The sequence below is a fragment of the Oncorhynchus tshawytscha genome, linkage group LG19 (assembly GCF_018296145.1).
Source record: "Oncorhynchus tshawytscha isolate Ot180627B linkage group LG19, Otsh_v2.0, whole genome shotgun sequence".
NCBI classification, from domain to species: Eukaryota; Metazoa; Chordata; class Actinopteri; order Salmoniformes; family Salmonidae; genus Oncorhynchus; species Oncorhynchus tshawytscha.
Window position 1 is genome coordinate 47,057,497 of NC_056447.1, and position 20,440 is coordinate 47,077,936.

The following is a 20,440-nucleotide window of genomic DNA, read 5'->3' on the forward strand; positions in this document are numbered from 1 at the left end:
GGTGTGGACATGAAACTAGGGTTTAACTAGTATGCAGACATGAATCTAGGGTTAGGTTTGAACCAGAAAGTGGACATGAAGCTAGGGTTAGGGTTGAATTGGTGTGTGGACATGAAGCTAGGCTTAGGTTTCTGTTTATGCTGGTATTAAACCTTGGGTTGCATGGACCTGTAGCAACTTTTTACCCTGTTTCTATATTGTACATCAGACTGGTCTGGAGAGGGTGAGAGAACATGAAAGGCTGAGAGCTCCGAGGGGTCACACATCACAGTTCAACAACAGGACGAAGGCCATTTTTGATAAAGTGCTTGGGGAAAGTTCCATTTTAAAACAAATTTTATATAATAAAATCATATTAAAACATGCAAACTCGATCAATAAATGAATAGATAAATAACTAAATAAGTCAGGACATAATTGGAAATCACACCAAGGGATGAAGGGATTAAGTTCTACAAAGATAAGTGTTATGTTAAAGTGCTTGATATAATATAATTTCATATAAAAAAGACAAAACCAGATTGAGCAAATAAGTACATAGCTTTTTCTTGAACTTCCTCCTCGTGTCGGTGGCCCCTCCTGCTCTCTAAATTAGGCTCTCACTAACTCCCACTGTCAATGCTTTATCCTACTCTTTACCATTCATACGAAGTGGAGCCAAGGTCTCAAGTTTTGCTATCCACCTGGATTCAGCTGCTCTCCTCTGGAATATGGTCCAGGAGGCTTTCATCTCCAGACCGGTGATGCGGAGGGAGGTTGTAGGGTGGTTTTGAAAGTGTTTTACCAGGTTACGGTTGTGGTTAGGGTTAGGATAAGAAAAAGCAGTATTATGACATAGAGATATGCTTTATCCAAAGAACAAAATGTAAATCAAGGTTTAATTTCTGCTGGGTAGTGGTGGTTCTCCTTATTCTGCAAACGGGCCATTATTTTTTAAATTATATTATAATTAGAAAAACTTTCTTAATTGACAGGCAGCACTAGTCTTATTGGATGACAATAAACAGCTCTGACAATGCCCGTTCCCTTGTCCCTTCTGTGGTGAGTTCTGTAATGGCTTCCATACGAAGGTCTAATTACCGCCTCGGCAGGCCCCGCAACAAGGTCGCACTTGTTATGCCATCATCCAATTCACACAATCAGATTTTGCACAAAGGGAACTAATCTCATTCCTTCACAAGCCATTCTCTTGATCTGACTGCCTTGTGCCTGTTCTACAGACAGACAGGATGTGCTGTGTCTCCCGTCCAGATGAGATGAGAGAATTACTTTCATTTAGCGAGAGAGACAGAGAGAGACTCACTGACTGAAAAGGCTCCAGCAGGCGGCTCGCATCGACAAGTCTTTAACTGTCAATCTGCATCCAGACTCTAAATTGGAGTGGAATTGAATAGGCGTACCTCAAGGCTGGATTTAGTCCAATACAAACAACTAGAATTTAACATTACTGCTGTATGCATCAGATGTTTATGAAGGCTTACTTGCATTCACGGTAAAAGCTGCATATGTCGGCTCAATCGAAGATTACCTTTACATTTTACGAGGATCTTCCGCTATATGGAATTAAACCAGTCCTTAATACTGTTCTATTAATTTACGTAGTGTAGCATATCATCTGGTGTGTGGTAGAGTGGTAGGGGTGTTGATGGTAGGGATTAACTCTACAGGGTCAGTAAACCCGCGGAGACTGAGACAACACAAGTGTTGATAGTGTAAATCAGTGTTTCTTTAACCTGGTGGGGGCCCGAAGGTGTTTTGCTCTAGCACTACACAGCTGAAACACTGCTGTAAATCCTTCAAAACCAGTGTAGTGGAAGGGAACACTACCTCTGAAATAGTAGTAATAATACCTTGAGTACCTTGAGAATTAAAAACAAGTCTATAGATAATGACGATGGCTGCCTAGGAGCTCCCCGGTGTTGCAGCGGTCTAAGGCACTGCATCTCAGTGCTAAAGCCACCACTTTTCTATTGTTATTTATTCCACCTTTATTTAACCAGGTAGGCTGGTTGAGAACAAGTTCACATTTACAACTGCAACCTGGCCAAGATAAAGTACAGCAGTTCGACACATACAACAACACAGAGGTACACATGGAATAAACAAACATACAGTCAATAATACAGTAGAAAAAGTATATATACAGTGTGTGCACATGAGGTAAGATAAGGGAGGTAAGGCAATAAATAGGCCCTGGTGGCGAAGTAATTACAATATACCAATTAAACACTGGAGTGATTGATGTGCAGAAGATGAATGTGCAAGTAGAGATACTGGGGTGCAAAGGAGCAAGATAAATAACTAAATACAGTAAGGAGATGAGGCAGTTGGATAGGCTATTTACAGATGGGCTATGTACAGGTGTAGTGTTCTGTGAGCTGCTCTGACAGCTGGTGCTTAAAGCTAGTGAGGGACATATGAGTCTCCAGCTTCAGTGATTTTTGCAGTTCGTTCCAGTCATTGGCAGCAGAGAACTGTAAGGAAAGGCTACCAAAAGAGGAATTGGCTTTAGGGGTGACCAGTGAGATATACCTGCTGGAGCGTGAGCTACGGGTGGGTGCTGCTGTGGTGACCAGTGAGCTGAGGTAAGGCGGGACTTTACCTAGCATAGACTTGTAGATGACCTGGAGCCAGTGGGTTTGCGACGTGTATGAAGCGAGGGCCAGCCAACGAGATAGTAATGTCTCGTTGGTAGTATATGGGGCTTTGGTGACAAAACGGATGGCACTGTGATAGACTGCATGCAATTTGTTGAGTAGGGTGTTGGAGGCTATTTTGTAAATGACATCGCTGAAGTCGAGGATCGGTAGGATGGTCAGTTTTACGAGGGTATGTTTGGCAGCATGAGTGAAGGATGCTTTGTTGCGAAATAGGAAGCCGATTCTAGATTTAATTTTGGATTGGAGATGCTTAATGTGAGTCTGGAAGGAGAGTTTACAGTCTAACCAGACACCTAGGTATTTGTAGTTGTCCACATATTCTAAGTCAGAACCGTCCAGAGTAGTGATGCTGGCAGGTGCAAGCAGGTGCAGGCAGTGATCGGTGGAAGAGCATGCATTTAGTTTTACTTGCATTTAAGAGCAGTTGGAGGCCACAGAAGGAGAGTTGTATGGCATTGAAGCTCATCTGGAGGTCAGTTAACACAGTGTCCAAAGAAGGGCCAGAAGTATACAGAATGGTGTCGTCTGCTTAGAGGTGGATCAGAGAATCACCAGCAGCAAGAGCGACATCATTGATGTATACAGAGAAGAGAGTCGGCCCGAGAATTGAACCCTGTGGCACCCCCATAGAGACTGGCACACTACAGACCCTTGCTCAATTCCAAGGCTGTATCACAACCGGCTGTGATTGGGAGTCCCATAGGGCGGTGCATAATTGGCCCAGTGTTGTCTGGGTTTGGCCGGGGTAGGCCGTCATTATAAATAAGAATTTGTTCTTAACTGACTTGCCTAGTTAAATAAAAAAATAAACCTAGGATTCATTTGTTTTCTAAAATCCATTCTATTGTTATGTTACTAACTTTTTACAATAAACTCTCAGCCTATGTTTTTCTCCCTCTCGTTCTCTGTCTCAACAACCAATCCACTAGGCACAGACGTCTATTCAACGTCTATTCCATGTAATCTTATTGAAATATTGTGGAAACAACGTTGATTCAACCAGTGTGTGCCCTGTGGGAAGGTTCAAAGTTACATTGTATAATACTGCCATCTGTTGGCATGTATGCATCCATACATACTGGACACATTTTGATTAATGGACATTTAATTACGTATTTAATGCCGTAATATATGGACATCAATGTACATACATTAATATTAAAGATACTTGTTGCTCTGGATATTTCAAACTTTGTTCCTGTGATTTGATAGTCACTACTTTCTGTTGATCTGGATATTTCAAACTTTGTTCCTGTGATTTGATAGTCACTACGGCTGTGCTTTTCTAATAAGAGAAGGAAAATGAGAGATCCAGTCACCGTGCGTTATGTTTGGACGGGTAATATGGAGCCAAACAGGATGGGAGAAACTGACGGTATCTCTCTTTTGAATTGTTTTAATTGAACATGAATGCAATAGGTTTTTGTTGAGTTAGCTACATCTGATTGGAGTTCTATAGATAGTGCTCCATCAAATGGCTTTGTTTGAGAGGTGATAGAATTGTTCTTACTCTCTTCCCTAAAAACTTTTTTTATGACTACAAAACTGTATATTTTGCCTGAGATGACACTTGCTATTTCCAACATACGTTATTGTCAAAATAAATAATTACACTGTGTGTGTTTCTTTAAATCCTCAGTGCCCTCTGTTGTCTGGCTGGTGTACATACCTGTATGCAGCTCCACAGCAGTCTCACTCGCTGGCAACTGAATACACAAACACACACATTCTACACACACACATTGTGGTAGTGTGGATATTATATTGTACTTCTGTAATAAGAGAGGAATAATGTAATAATGTCTTGTAGGTTGTATTGTGTTATTTATGATGTAGACTGTAGACTTTTTGTTGTGATGTTCTTGTTTTAATCCTATTTTGAACCCAGGATCATAATACATACAAAATACTACAGTTACAAGTTCTGGAATGCTTCTCTCCAGCCTGGCATAGCAGAGAACAGAAACACCAGATACTCACTCAGACAAAAGGAGAATCTAATAAATGAGACAAAGTTATTTCAAGATTATACCGAGATGAAAAAAATACAAAACAGGGATTTCAAGATCTCAAGAGCCAATTAAACTGGCCTTAGTGTTGATGCATGGCTTGTAGGTAGGGGAGAGTGGGGTATGTTGGGCCATTTTTTACATTCAGCATCATTATGTCAAGCGAAATATTTCAAATAGATATCTACTGTGCCTTCAGAAACTACTCACACCCCTTGACTTTTTCCAAATTTTTTTGTGTTACAGCCTGAATTTAAAAAGTATTCAACTGAGGTTTTGTGTCACTGGCAATACCCAATAACCCATAATGTCAAAGGGGAATTACGTTTTTAGAAATTATTACAAATGAATTACAAATGAAATGTCTTGAGGTTATGAGTATTCAACCCCTTTGTTATATCAAGCCTAAATAAGTTCAGGAGCAAAAATGTACTTAACAAGTCACATAATAAGTTGCATGGACTCAGTCTGTGTGCCATAATAGTAGATGACTAAGGTCCCTCATTCGACCTGTGAATTTCAAACAAACATTAAATCACAAAGACCAGGGAGGTTTTCCAATGCCACATAAAGAAGGACATCTATAAAGACAAACAGAAAATGACAATGAATATTCCGTTGAGCACGGTGACGTTATTAATTACCCTTTGGATGGTGTTTCAATACACCCAGTCACTACAAAGATAGAGGCATCCTACCTAACTTAGGAGAGGAAGGAAACTGCTCAGGGATTTCACCATGAGACCAACGGTGCCTTTAAAACAGTTACAGAGTTTAATGGCTGTGATAGGAGAAAACTGAGGATGGATCAACAACATTGTAGTAACAATGCTAATCTGAAAACAAGACTCCCTAAATTGTATCAGCATATCGATTGCGCAACCAGGGCTGGTAAAACCTTGGATCATTGCTTTTCTAACTTCCGCGATGCATATAAGGCCCTCCCCCGCACTCCTTTCGGAAAAGCTGACCACGACTCCATTTTGTTGCTCCCTGCCTACAGACAGAAGCTAAAACAAGAAGCTCCCACGCTGAGGTCTGTTCAACGCTGGTCTGACCAATCTGATTCCACGCTCCAAGACTGCTTCCATCACGTGGACTGGGATATGTTTCGTATTGCGTCAGACAACAACATTGACGAATACGCTGATTCGGTGAGCGAGTGCATTAGAACGTGCGTTGAAGATGTCGTTCCCATAGCAACGATTAAAACATTCCCAAACCAGAAACCGTGGATTGATGGCAGCATTTGTGTGACACTGAAAGCGTGAACCACTGCTTTTAATCAGGGCAAGGTGACCGGAAAAATGACCGAATACAAACAGTGTAGCTATTCCCTCCGCAAGGCAATCAAACAGAGTATAGAGACAAAGTTGAATCGCAATTCAACGGCTCAGACACAAGAGGTATGTGGCAGGGTCTACAGTCAATCACGGATTACAAAAAGAAAACCAGCCCAGTCACGGACCAGGATGCCTTGCTCCCAGGCAGACTAAATAACTTTTTTGCCCGCTTTGAGGACAATAGAGTGCCACTGACATGGCCCGCAACCAAAACATGCGGACTCTCCTTCACTGCAGCTGAGGTGAGTAAAACATTTAAACGTGTTAACCCTCGCAAGGCTGCAGGCCCAGACGGCATCCCCAGCCGCGCCCTCAGGGCATGCGCAGACCAGCTGGCTGGTGTGTTTACGGACATATTCAATCGATCCCTATCCCAGTCTGCTGTTCCCACATGCTTCAAGAGGGCCACCATTGTTCCTGTTCCCAAGAAAGCTAAGGTAACTGAGCTAAACGACTACGGCCCCGTAGCACTCACTTCCGTCATCATGAAGTGCTTTGAGAGACTAGTCAAGGACCATATCACCTCCACCCTACCTGACACCCTAGACCCACTCCAATTTGCTTACCGCCCAAATAGGTCCACAGACGATGCAATCTCAACCACACTGCACACTGCCCTAACCCATCTGGACAAGAGGAATACCTATGTGAGAATGCTGTTCATCGACTACAGCTCAGCATTTAACACCATAGTACCCTCCAAACTCATCATCAAGCTCGAGACCCTGGGTCTCGACCCCGCCTTGTGCAACTGGGTACTAGACTTCCTGACGGGCCGCCCCCAGGTGGTGAGGGTAGGTAACAACATCTCCACCCCGCTGATCCTCAACACTGGGGCCCCACAAGGGTGCGTTCTGAGCCCTCTCCTGTACTCCCTGTTCACCCACGACTGCGTGGCCACGCACGCCTCCAACTCAATCATCAAGTTTGCGGATGACACAACAGTGGTAGGCTTGATTACCAACAATGACGAGACGGCCTACAGGGAGGAGGGAGGAGGAAAATAACCTCACACTCAACGTCAACAAAACTACGGAGATTATTGTGGACTTCAGGAAACAGCAGAGGGAACACCCCCCTATCCACATCGATGGAACAGTAGTGGAGAGGGTAGCAAGTTTTAAGTTCCTCGGCGTACACATCACAGACAAACTGAATTGGTCCACCCACACAGACAGCATCGTGAAGAAGGCGCAGCAGCGCCTCTTCAACCTCAGGAGGCTGAAGAAATTTGGCTTGTCACCAAAAGCACTCACAAACTTCTACAGATGCACAATCGAGAGCATCCTGTCGGGCTGTATCACCGCCTGGTAAGGCAACTGCTCCGACCACAACCGTAAGGCTCTCCAGAGGGTAGTGAGGTCTGCACAACGCATCACCGGGGGCAAACTACCTGCCCTCCAGGACACCTACACCACCCCATGTCACAGGAAGGCCATAAAGATCATCAAGGACATCAACCACCCGAGCCACTGCCTGTTCACCCCGCTATCATCCAGAAGGCGAGGTCAGTACAGGTGCATCAAAGCTGGGACCGAGAGACTGAAAAACAGCTTCTATCTCAAGGCCATCAGACTGTTAAACAGCCACCACTAACATTGAGTGGCTGCTGCCAACACACTGACTCAACTCCAGCCACTTTAATAATGGGAATTGATGGGAATTGATGTAAAATATATCACTAGCCACTTTAAACAATGCTACTTAATATAATGTTTACATACCCTACATTATTTATCTCATATGTATACGTATATACTGTACTCTATATCATCTACTGCATCTTTATGTAATACATGTATCACTAGCCACTTTAACTATGCCACTTTGTTTACATACTCATCTCATATGTATATACTGTACTCGATACCATCTACTGCATCGTGCCTATGCCGCTCTGTACCATCACTCATTCATATATCTTTATGTACATATTCTTTATCCCTTTACACTTGTGTGTATAAGGTAGTAGTTTTGGAATTGTTAGCTAGATGTTAGCTAGATGTTAGCTAGCTACTCGTTGGTTATTACTGCATTGTCGGAACTAGAAGCACAAGCATTTCGCTACCCTCGCATTAACATCTGCTAACCATGTGTATGTGACAAATAAAATTAGCTTTGATTTGATTTGATTTGACAAGAGAAAAGAAGGATGCCTGTAGAGAAAAAAAATATTTCCAAACCATGCATTCTGTTTTTGATTAGGCACTAAAGTAGTTCTGCAAAAAATGTGGCAAAGTATTTTAATTTGATGTCCTGAATACAAAGTGTTATGTTTGGGGCAAATCCACCTCAACAAATCCCTGAGTACCAATCTTCAAATTTTCAACCATGGTGGTGGCTGCATCATGTTATGACTATTCTTGTCATTGGCAAGGACTAGGGAGTTTTTTTGGGATAAAAAGAAATGGAATAGACCTAAGCACAGGCATAATTCTAGAAGAAACCTTGATTCAGTCTGCTTTCCACTGGGAGACAAATTCATCTTTCAGCAGGACAATAATCTAAAACACAAGGCCAAATATACACTGGAGATGCTTATCAAGACGACATTGAATGTTCTAGTGTTCTAGTTACAGTTTTGATGTAATCTGTCTTCAAAATCTCTGGCAAGACTTAAATGGCTGTCTAGCAATGATCAACAACCAACTTGACAGAGCTTGAAGAATTTTTGAAAGAATAATGTGTAATATTGTACAATCCAGGTGTGCAAAATCCATTTTAATCTCACTTGGTAAAACAAAATGTGTAAAAAGTCAAGGGCTATGAATACTTTATGAAGGCACTATATGTTTATTTCAGGATGTTGTGTTTCCCTGGAAATAATCAGAATTCATGTGAACATAAGTTTTCAAAACATAGTTGTCCAAAAAAAGGGACAGGTTAAAAATGACATCGCCTTGGGGTGATGTTCAACATCTACAAAATTCTGTCCCAAATTAAATATTATCACCACCAATGTCCTCTCTAAGTTGCGCACGGGCATGCAGCTCCCCCAGGACTGCTGAGCATAAGAAATATTAGCCCACGCAGAGAAGCACGAGATTGAACTTCAACTTTCTAGAGTTTTCCCTGTTAGTTAACACTATCAATGTTTCCCTTTACAGTGGCAATTGTGATCAAATCAAGGCAATATTAGCCACTTTCAATGCAACATACTGAAACAAAACAAACTATGCAAGACTTAGTATGCAAAACTATGTAAGATTTTGCTGTAGGTAGAACGCATCGGAAATAGGGTTCTATTGCATTGACAGCCATGACTCAGGCTCTTACTCTACACAGACCAATGCACCATAACCAATCAGAGCTGCAGTAGGCCTACATGCAAATAGATCATTGCCATAAATGGATCTGTGCCATTCACTTTGAACTGGACGGTGTTGACGGCATGAGTGGTCGTGAGTAGATGTGCTTGTCTTGAGATCAAAGCCAGAGCTACATGTAGCGACGTGTGTACATTTGTTTATATCCTTTGCTAGTTAGTGAGTTATTAGCCCAGTTATAGATCATTTGTAGTCAGCAATGGGGGAGAGCACAAAACAAGAGCACAAAACAGATCTTTGTTTTGTCTTAAAGTGGCAGTGTTGTATTTTGAGACAGGCTTGAAAGAGCTAAGTAGCCAATAGGCAGAGGATAGCCTAATTTGTCTGATTCTCTGTAATAATAGCATGGGAATAATGCTGCATTTTATTTTGTAAAGTGGTTTCTTTCATCAAACGACACAACATTTTCAGTCACGTCCTTGTCTGGATAAATAGCTTATGTCAAACCCTGTGTCACGGCCATTAAAAGAACTGGACCAAGGTGCAGCGTGGTGATTAGAGTACATTTTCTCTTTTATTCGAAATGAAGCCGACAAAACGTGAAGCTCAAGGCTATGTGCCATCAAACAAAGTTAACTTCCCACAAACACAGGTGGGAAAAAGGGTACCTAAGTATGGTTCCCAATCAGAGACAACGATAGACAGCTGTCCCTGATTGAGAACCATACCCGGCCAAAACATAGAAATAGAAAATCATAGAAAACACAAAACATAGAATGCCCACCCCAACTCACGCCTGACCAAACAAAATTAGAGACATAAAAAGGATCTCTGAGGTCAGGGCGTGACACCCTGCATGTTTTTTTCAAAGGTGTCATGGAATGTAGGCCTACATTGAATACCACACATTGGTTGCTGCTGTAAGGGTGAAAGATAGAACAGCTATTTCCATATTAAAATGTTATGGGATGCATTTTCTCCATTGTTTTTGATGGTAGGTCACTCAGGTAGGCATGCATTATGATCAAATTGCCACAGTAGCCTACTTTACCACTCTTAAAACTAACTTTAAAGCAGGTACAGCCTCAGTGTTCACAGTAAACAGAAGGTTCAAGTTGGCACTCAGCAAACCTGACATTTGCTCAGTGACAAAAAAAATTGAGGAAACATTGACCAACACCTTTTTAAAACTGATTTTTTGTTGATTTTTATTTCACAAACACTATTCAACACTATCACTTTTTTGTATTTTAAGAATTTTAACACAGTTTTAACACCTACAGTGTAACACACCTTTCTAACACTGTACCTTAAAAAAAGTTTAAACATAGGCTCAGGCCCTGCTGTAACCTCATAACCGCGTGCCAATTAGTAGGCAAGTTGTCTCCGTTTCTGGCTACCAAGCCCATGAAACTGGTCAGCACTCAGATTCCATGTCACCTTGTGTTCTCTATCATAGCCTCTCTTTTTCAAGCTCAGACTCCATGTCATTAGATAAAACCTTGTGTTCCTCTGCTACTCTATCATAGCCTCTCTATATCAAGCTCAGACTACATATCATTAAATAAGACCTTGTGTTCCTCTGCTACTCTATCATAGCCTCTCTTCATACAGCTCAGACTCCATATCATTAAATAGGACCTTGTGTTTTTCTGCTATTCAATCATAGCCTCTCTTCATACAGCTCAGACTCCATATCATTAAATAAGACCTTGTGTTTTTCTGCTATTCAATCACAGCCTCTCTTCATACAGCTCAGACTCCATATCATTAAATAAGACCTTGTGTTCCTCTGCTACTCTATCATAGCCTCTCTTCATACAGCTCAGACTCCATATCATTAAATAAGACCTGGTGTTCCTCTGCTACTCTATCATAGCCTCTCTTCATACAGCTCAGACTCCATATCATTAAATAAGACCTTGTGTTTTTCTGCTATTCAATCACAGCCTCTCTTCATACAGCTCAGACTCCATATCATTAAATAAGACCTTGTGTTTTTCTGCTATTCAATCACAGCCTCTCTTCATACAGCTCAGACTCCATATCATTAAATAAGACCTTGTGTTCCTCTGCTACTCTATCATAGCCTCTCTTCATACAGCTCAGACTCCATATCATTAAATAAGACCTTGTGTTTTTCTGCTATTCAATCACAGCCTCTCTTCATACAGCTCAGACTCCATATCATTAAATAAGACCTTGTATTTTTCTGCTATTCAATCATAGCCTCTCTTCATACAGCTCAGACTCCATATCATTAAATAAGACCTTGTGTTTTTCTGCTATTCAATCATAGCCTCTCTTCATACAGCTCAGACTCCATATCATTAAATAAGACCTTGTGTTTTTCTGCTATTCAATCACAGCCTCTCTTCATACAGCTCAGACTCCATATCATTAAATAAGACCTTGTGTTTTTCTGCTATTCAATCACAGCCTCTCTTCATACAGCTCAGACTCCATATCATTAAATAAGACCTGGTGTTCCTCTGCTACTCTATCATAGCCTCTCTTCATACAGCTCAGACTCCATATCATTAAATAAGACCTTGTGTTTTTCTGCTATTCAATCACAGCCTCTCTTCATACAGCTCAGACTCCATATCATTAAATAAGACCTTGTGTTTTTCTGCTATTCAATCATAGCCTCTCTTCATACAGCTCAGACTCCATATCATTAAATAAGACCTTGTGTTTTTCTGCTACTCTATCATAGCCTCTCTTCATACAGCTCAGACTCCATATCATTAAATAAGACCTTGTGTTCCTCTGCTACTCTATCATAGCCTCTCTTCATACAGCTCAGACTCCATATCATTAAATAAGACCTTGTGTTTTTCTGCTATTCAATCATAGCCTCTCTTCATACAGCTCAGACTCCATATCATTAAATAAGACCTTGTGTTTTTCTGCTATTCAATCACAGCCTCTCTTCATACAGCTCAGACTCCATATCATTAAATAAGACCTTGTATTTTTCTGCTATTCAATCATAGCCTCTCTTCATACAGCTCAGACTCCATATCATTAAATAAGACCTTGTGTTTTTCTGCTACTCTATCATAGCCTCTCTTCATACAGCTCAGACTCCATATCATTAAATAAGACCTTGTGTTCCTCTGCTACTCTATCATAGCCTCTCTTCATACAGCTCAGACTCCATATCATTAAATAAGACCTTGTGTTTTTCTGCTACTCTATCATAGCCTCTCTTCATACAGCTCAGACTCCATATCATTAAATAAGACCTTGTGTTTTTCTGCTACTCTATCATAGCCTCTCTTCATACAGCTCAGACTCCATATCATTAAATAAGACCTTGTGTTCCTCTGCTACTCTATCATAGCCTCTCTTCATACAGCTCAGACTCCATATCATTAAATAAGACCTTGTGTTCCTCTGCTACTCTATCATAGCCTCTCTTCATACAGCTCAGACTCCATATCATTAAATAAGACCTTGTGTTTTTCTGCTATTCAATCACAGCCTCTCTTCATACAGCTCAGACTCCATATCATTAAATAAGACCTTGTGTTTTTCTGCTATTCAATCACAGCCTCTCTTCATACAGCTCAGACTCCATATCATTAAATAAGACCTTGTGTTTTTCTGCTACTCTATCATAGCCTCTCTTCATACAGCTCAGACTCCATATCATTAAATAAGACCTTGTGTTTTTCTGCTATTCAATCACAGCCTCTCTTTCACACAGGTACATGTTTGTTTTCTTTTTGGTACATTTTTTCTTTACTGCCGGAAAGCTGATATGTTGATATGCTTCAGTTAGCCTCATGACTGGTTTCACATTTTTCTCCAGTGATTTAAAAGTTAAAATATATCTAAAACAAGTGTCATTTATATTTACTATTCCCTTATCCAGATGGATTAGTCATTTAACTAGCTCTTATCAATATCTCTTATCAAGTTGTAAATTTCAGTGCATGAAGAATGGTGTTATTTCTATCAGACCCTATTCATGGTTTAGCTGTTCGGGAGTCTTATGGGGGTAGAAGCTGTTAAGAAGACTTTTAGACCTAGACTTGGCGCTCCGGTACAGCTTACCATGCGGGGGCAGAGAGAACAGTCTATGACTAGGGTGGCTGGAGTCTTTGACAAGTTTTAGAGCCTTCCTCGCACACCACTTGGTACAGTGGCTTGTGAAAGTATTCACCCCCCTTGGCATTTTTCCTATTTTGTTGCCTTACAACCTGGAATTAAAATGTATTTTTGGGGGGTTTGTGTCATTTGATTTACACAACATGCCTCCCACTTTGAAGATGCAAAATATTTTTTATTGTGAAACAAACAAGACATAAGACAAAAATACAGAAAACTTGAGCGTGCATAACTATTCACACCCACAATAGATTGTAGAGCCACCTTATGCAGCAATTACAGCTGCAAGTCTCTTGGGGTATGTCTCTATAAGCTTGGCACGTCTAGCCATTGGGAGTTTTGCCCATTCTTCAAGGCAAAACTGCTCCAGCTCCTTCAAGTTGGATGGGTTCCGCTGGTGTACAGCAATCTTTAAGTCATACCACAGATTCTCAATTGGATTGAGGTCTGAGATTCGACTAGGCCATTCCAAGACATTTACATGTTTCCCCTTAAACCACTCGAGTGTTGCTTTAGCAGTAATGCTTCGTGTCATTGTCTTACTGGAACGTGCACCTCCGTCCCAGACTCAAATCTCTGGAAGACTGAAACAGGTTTCCCTCAAGAATTTCCCTGTATTTAGCGCCATCCATCATTCCTTCAATTCTGACCAGTTTCCCAGTCCCTGCTGATGAATAACATCCGACAGCATGATGCTGCCACCACCACGCTTCACTGTGGGGATGTTGTTCTCAGGGTGATAAGAGGTGTTGGGTTTGTGCCAGACATAGAATTTCCTTGATGGCCAAATAGCTAAATTTGAGTCTCATCTGACCACAGTACCTTCTTCCATATGTTTGGGGAGTCTCCCACATGCCTTTTGGTGAACACCATTTGTGTTTGCTTCTTTTTTTCTTTAAGCAATGGCTTTTTTTCTAGCCACACTTCTGTAAAGCCCAGCTCTGTCGAGTGTACGGCTAAAAGTGGTCCTATGGACAGATACTCCAATCTCCGCTGTGGAGCTTTGCAGCTCCTTCAGGGTTATCTTTGGTCTCTTTGTTGCCTCTCTGATTAATGCCCTCCTTGCCTGGTCCATGAGTTTTGGTGGGCGGCCCTCTCTTGGCAGGTTTGTTGTGGTGCCATATTCTTTCCATTTTTTAATAATGGATTTAATGGCGCTCTGTGGGATGTTCAAAGTTTTGGATATATTTTTATAACCCAACCCTGATCTGTATTTCTCCACAACTTTGTCCCTGACCTGTTAGGAGAGCTCCTTGGTCTTCATGGTGCCACTTGCTTGGTGGTGCCCCTTGCTTAGTGGCGTTGCAGACTCTGGGGCCTTTCAGAACAGGTGTGTATATACTGGGATTATGTGACAGATCATGTGACACTAAGATTGCACACAGGTGGACTTTATTTAACTAATTATGTGACTTCTGAAGGTAATTGGTTGCACCAGATCTTATTTACGGGCTTCATATCAAAGGGGGGGAATACATATGCACGCACTACTTTTCCATTATTTATTTATTTTTTGAAATTTTTTAAACAAGTGATTTTTTTCATTTCACTTCACCAATTTGGACTATTTTGTGTATGTCCATTACATGAAATCCATATAAAAATCTATTTAAATTGTTGTAATTCAACAAAATAGGAAAAATGCCAAGGGGGATGAATATATTTGCAAGGCACTGTATAGAGGTCCTGGATGGCAGGAAGCTTGGTCCCAGTGATGTACTGCGCCATACTCATTATCCTCTGTAGTGCCTTGTGGTTGGAGGCCGAGCAGTTGCCATACCAGGCAGTGATGCAACCGGTCAGGACGCTCTCGATGGTGCAGCTGTAGAACCTTTTGAGGATCTGAGGATCCATGCAAAATCTTTTCAGTCTCCTGATGTTTGCTATTATAAACAGCTAGAGTTCTGAAAAAACACTGTCACATCTTAGTGGTTTTGAAATATGTATTGTTTAATCACATTGGAAAGAAAATACATGGAGTGAACAAATAGAGTAAATATAAAGTCTCTCAAAAGATACACATTTGCTTACTGCTTTTGTATGCTTTTATTTAAATTGGTCCTCTCTTTTTGGAGCAGGATTGGGCCTAGAATGTGAGTAGAGACCTATAGTGACAGACACAGATTTGAGATATCATCTGTATGGACGAAACACTGCGGAAACATCAGTAATAACACTACAACAGAGAGCACGTATGGTCACATATCCACAGAATGTATAGTGTCTTTCTTTCTCCTCCCGGGGGTGGATCAGTAAAATGTACTCCGCTTCAAGATGTACGGCCTCCGAGCTTTGGTGTTTTTCACTTGCCTCTTAAAAATATACGGTGATTTCCTTTTGAGCGGGTTGTCACTGTTTTGATCGGCGTCAAGGTACTCTTGAGAGTTGTCAAGCAGCTGTAAAGAAAAACAGAATAATCAAATCAAATATTATTTGTCACATGCACCGAATACAACATGTGTAGACCTTATAGTGAAATGCTTACTTACAAGCCCTTAACCAACAACAATTAAAGAGCAGCAGTAAAATAACAATAGCGATGCTACATACAGGGGGTACCGGTACAGAGTCAATGTGCGGGGGCACCGGTTAGTCGAGGTAATTGAGGTAATATGTACATGTACACTACTGTTCAAAAGTTTGGGGTCACTTCGAAATGTCCTTGTTTTTGAAAGAAAAACACATTTTTGTCCATTAAAATAACATCAAATTGATCAGAAATATATTGTTATTGTTGTAAATTACTACTGCAGCTGGAAATGTCAGATTTTTTATGGAATATCTACATATGCGCAGAGGCCCATTATCAGCAACCATCACTCCTGTGTTCCAATGATACGTTGTATTAGCTACTCCAAGTTTATCATTTTAAAAGGCTAATTGGTCCTTAGAAAACCATTTTGTAATTATGTTAGCACGGTTGAAAGCTGTTGTTCTGATTAAAGAAGCAATAAAACCATCCTTCTTTAGACTAGTTGAGTATCTGGAGCATCAGCATTTGTGGGTTCAATTACAGGCTCAAAATGGCCAGAAACAAAGCACTTTCTTTTGAAACTTGTCAGTCTATTCTTCTTCTGAGAAATGAAGGCTATATGCTAAGAAACTGAAGATCTCGTACAACGCTGTGTACTACTCCCTTCACAGAACAGCGCAAACGGTCTCTAACCAGAATAGAAAGAGGAATGGGAGGCCCTGGTGCACAACTGAGCAAGAGGACATTAGAGTGTCTAGTTTGAGAAACAGGCGCCTCACAAGTCCGCAACAAGTCCTAAACAAGTCCTCAACTGTCAAAGACTCCAGCCACTGTAGTCATAGACTGTTCTCTCTGCTACAGCACGACAAGCAGTACTGGAGTGCCAAGTCTAGGTCCTCAACTGGTAGTTTCATTAAATAGTACCTGCAAAACGCCAGTCTCAACATCAACAGTGAAGAGGCGACTCCGGGATGCTGGCCTTCTAGGCAGAGTTGCAAAGAAAAAGCCATATCTCAGACTGGCCAATAAAAAGAAAAGATTAAGATGGGCAAAAGAACACAGACACTGGACAGAGGAACTCTGCCTCGAAGGCCAGCATCCCGGAGTCGCCTCTTCACTGTTGACGTGTTTTGCAGGTACTATTTAATGAAGCTGCCAGTTGAAGACCTAGACTTGGCACTCCAGTACTGCTTGCAGTGCAGTAGCAGAGAGAACAGTCTATGACTATAGTGGTGGCTGGAGTCTTTGACAATTTTTAGGGTCTTCCTCTGACACCGCCTGATATAGAGGTCCTGGATGGCAGGAAGCTTGGCCCCAGTGATGAACTGGGCTGTACGCACTACCCTCTGTACTGTCCTTGTGGTCGGAGACCGGGCAGCTGCCATACCAGACGTTGATGCAACCGGTCAGGATGCTCACGATGGTGCAGCTGTAGAACTTTTTGAGGATCTGAGGACCCATGCCAAATCTTTTCAGTCTCCTGAGGGGGAATAGGCTTTGTAATGAGCCACTCCTGGTGCATAAGGCCATGAAAACACAAATTACACCCTATGTTCCCCTGTATAGTGCACTACTTTTGACAAGGCCTATAGAGCTCTGGTCAAAAGTAGTGCACTTTAAGGAATAGGGTGCCATTTGGAACGCAGTTATAATAATAATCATTTTGACACCAGATAATGGTTGGTTTGTACCTACTTTATGCAGCTGTGGTTCAAACAAGTGTTTAGTGTATTTTCTTCCACTCATGAGAAAACAGGTCATCTGTATAGTCAGGGCGAAGAGACCTTGATCATGATGTGTGAGGAGCTGTGTAGTTGCCAGTGTGCACATCAATGTGATGGAGAATCTGACAGTGTGCACATCAACGGGATGGAGAAGCTGATAGTGTGCACATCAATGTGATGGAGAAGCTGACAGTGTGCACATCAACGTGATGGAGAAGCTGACAGTGTGCACATCAATGTGATGGAGAAGCTGACAGTGTGCACATCAACGTGATGGAGAAGCTGACAGTGTGCACATCAATGTGATGGAGAAGCTGACAGTGTGCACAACAATGCAATGGAGAAGCTGACAGTGTGCACATCAATGCAATGGAGAAGCTGACAGTGTGCACATCAACGGGATGGAGAAGCTGACAGTGCGCACATCAACGGGATGGAGAAGCTGACAGTGTGTACATCAACGTGATGGAGAAGCTGACAGTGTGCACATCAATGCGATGGAGAAGCTGACAGTGTACACATCAATGTGATGGAGAAGCTGACAGTGTGCACATCAACGTGATGGAGAAGCTGACAGTGTGCACATCAACGGGATGGAGAAGCTGACAGTGTGCACATCAACGGGATGGAGAAGCTGACAGTGTGCACATCAACGTGATGGAGAAGCTGCCAGTGTGCACATCAACGTGATGGAGAAGCTTGAGAAAAGAGACGAGGAGAAGGATAGGTGTTTAATGAGGGGTGTTCAGCGCTGTGCAGGGCCCAGGGATGGATGCTCATCGTGGGCATTTAGCACTGTGCAGGGCCCAGAGATAGATGCTCATCGTGGGTATTTAGCGCGATGCAGGGCCCAGGGATAGATGCTCATCGTGGGTATTTAGTGCTGTGCAGGGCCCAGAGATAGATGCTCATCGTGGGTATTTAGCGCGATGCAGGGCCCAGGGATAGATGCTCATCGTGGGTATTTAGTGCTGTGCAGGGCCCAGAGATAGATGCTCATCGTGGGTATTTAGTGCTGTGCAGGGCCCAGAGATAGATGCTCATCGTGGGTATTTAGCGCTGTGCAGGGCCCAGAGATAGATGCTCATCGTGGGTATTTAGCGCTGTGCAGGGCCCAGAGATAGATGCTCATCGTGGGTGAGCGATATGTGTGTGGCCCTGTTTATATGTCTTTTTGTGTGCGCACTGCTCTCTGTAGACCTACAATGCTCATCCCTGTGCTTGTTTTCTATATGTGTGTATGCAAAGTGTGTGTGTGTTTTCTATTCAAATGGGGAAAATTGCTCTCTTTGCTGTGTATCAGCCTCTGTCATTGTAGGTGTCGGTATGGTCATCCCTGTATGTGGCCTGATTCAATCAGATCGAGCTGATGTTTTGACGGTAATGGAGGTGTAACTGTGGTATGAGCTGACAAATCGGGGAGTGGCTGCTGTGTTGTGTCACAAACCAATCCCTTCCTTATTATCCCTACTGAGCTAGAAGTTCAAAATGGTACTAGACTGTGTAGGCTCTATCCATGGTAGAAATAATGACTCTGAAATGTCAAACCGTTGATGTGAGGCTAATGCATGTTTTCATGTTAATTTGGATGGGAGGATTGTAAGCCTGTCAGTCTAATTCGAGGGTATGAACTTGTAACGTGTCTGGATGGGATTTGTTGGATTATAGTCGGGTGTGGTTTCGGTGCACACAATGGCAGTGTCCGCGATAAGGTAACTCAACGAGCCACTTGTGGATTTGACAGCTCTAATTCAGTTTCACCTCCGACACCTCCGAATCCAGTCCTTAGCGTCTGTATATCCCAGTGTACACTATGTATGCATGCATCCCTGTGTCCGTCCCTCACCTCTCGGGGCTGCAGTACTCTGCAGATGTGCTGTAGATCGAGGAGCTCATCCAAGGGCTCCGGCAGGGAGGCCAGCCTCTCCCCCAGCTCCTCCCCAGTGTTATACTCCACCTGTTCTCTCCACAACCGGCTGTTTATCAGGCTGTTCACCATCCTGCACACATTCACCAGGGACACACGCCAGTAGGGGGCGTTCTGCTTGCTCTGTTTCATGTGGGAGACGATAAGAAATAATTAAGACAGTGTGTGTGTGTGTGTGTGTGTGTGTGTGTGTGTGTGTGTGTGTGTGTGTACGTGTTTAACTATACTTGTGGAGACCATACGTCCCCACAAGAATAGTAAACAAACAAAAATTTGACCAACTGGGGACATTTTGTTAGTCCCCACAAGGTCAAATGCTATTTCTAGGGTGTTTAGGGTTAAGGTTAGAATTAGTGTTAGGATTAGTGTTAGGATTAGTGTTAGGGTAAGAATTCGTTTTAGGGTTAGAATTAGGGTTAGGGTTAGAATTAGTGTTAGGGTTAGAATTAGGTTTAGGTTTAGGGTTAGGGTTAAGAGCTAGGGTTTCGGTTTAGGTTAAATTTAGGTTAGGTTTTTGGGTTAGGGTTAGAGTCAGGGTTAAGGTTAGGGTAAGGGTACGGGTTAGGGTTAGGCTTAGGGTTAGGGGTTAAGGAAAATAGGATTTAGAATGGGACTGAATTGTATGTCCCCACAAGGTTAGCTGTGCTGTGTAAGACTGTGTGTGTGCATGCGTTTGCGTGCGTGTGTGTGTGTTTGTGTGTGTGTGTGTGTGTGTGTGTGTGTGTGTGTGTGTGTGTGTGTGTGTGTGTGTGTGTGTGTGTGTGTGTGTGTGTGTGTGTGTGTGTGTGTGTGTGTGTGTGTGTGTGTGTGTGTGAATATCTGTGCTTTCTGCTCCCTCTCACAATTCATGGCAACAGATCAGATCTTAACCTTATCTAGCTCCAAGCCTGCTGTATCATAGTCTAGTTTGAGCGTGTGG

At 42.3% G+C, this 20,440-nt stretch overlaps 1 protein-coding gene across 2 annotated transcripts in view; it reads right to left on the minus strand.

Annotated features, from left to right (window-relative positions):
• Window positions 1–15,326: 15,326 nt before the first annotated feature.
• nts (neurotensin) overlaps window positions 15,327–20,440 on the minus strand; it is a 14,042-nt gene continuing 8,928 nt past the window's right edge. For both annotated transcript variants that reach the window (XM_042301163.1, XM_042301162.1), the window contains 2 exons: window positions 19,441–19,644; window positions 15,327–15,793 (listed from right to left, as the gene is read on the minus strand). In XM_042301163.1, the coding sequence (XP_042157097.1) occupies window positions 15,647–15,793; window positions 19,441–19,644 (351 nt within the window). In that variant the 3' untranslated portion in view covers window positions 15,327–15,646. The remainder of the gene's footprint in view (window positions 15,794–19,440; window positions 19,645–20,440) is intronic.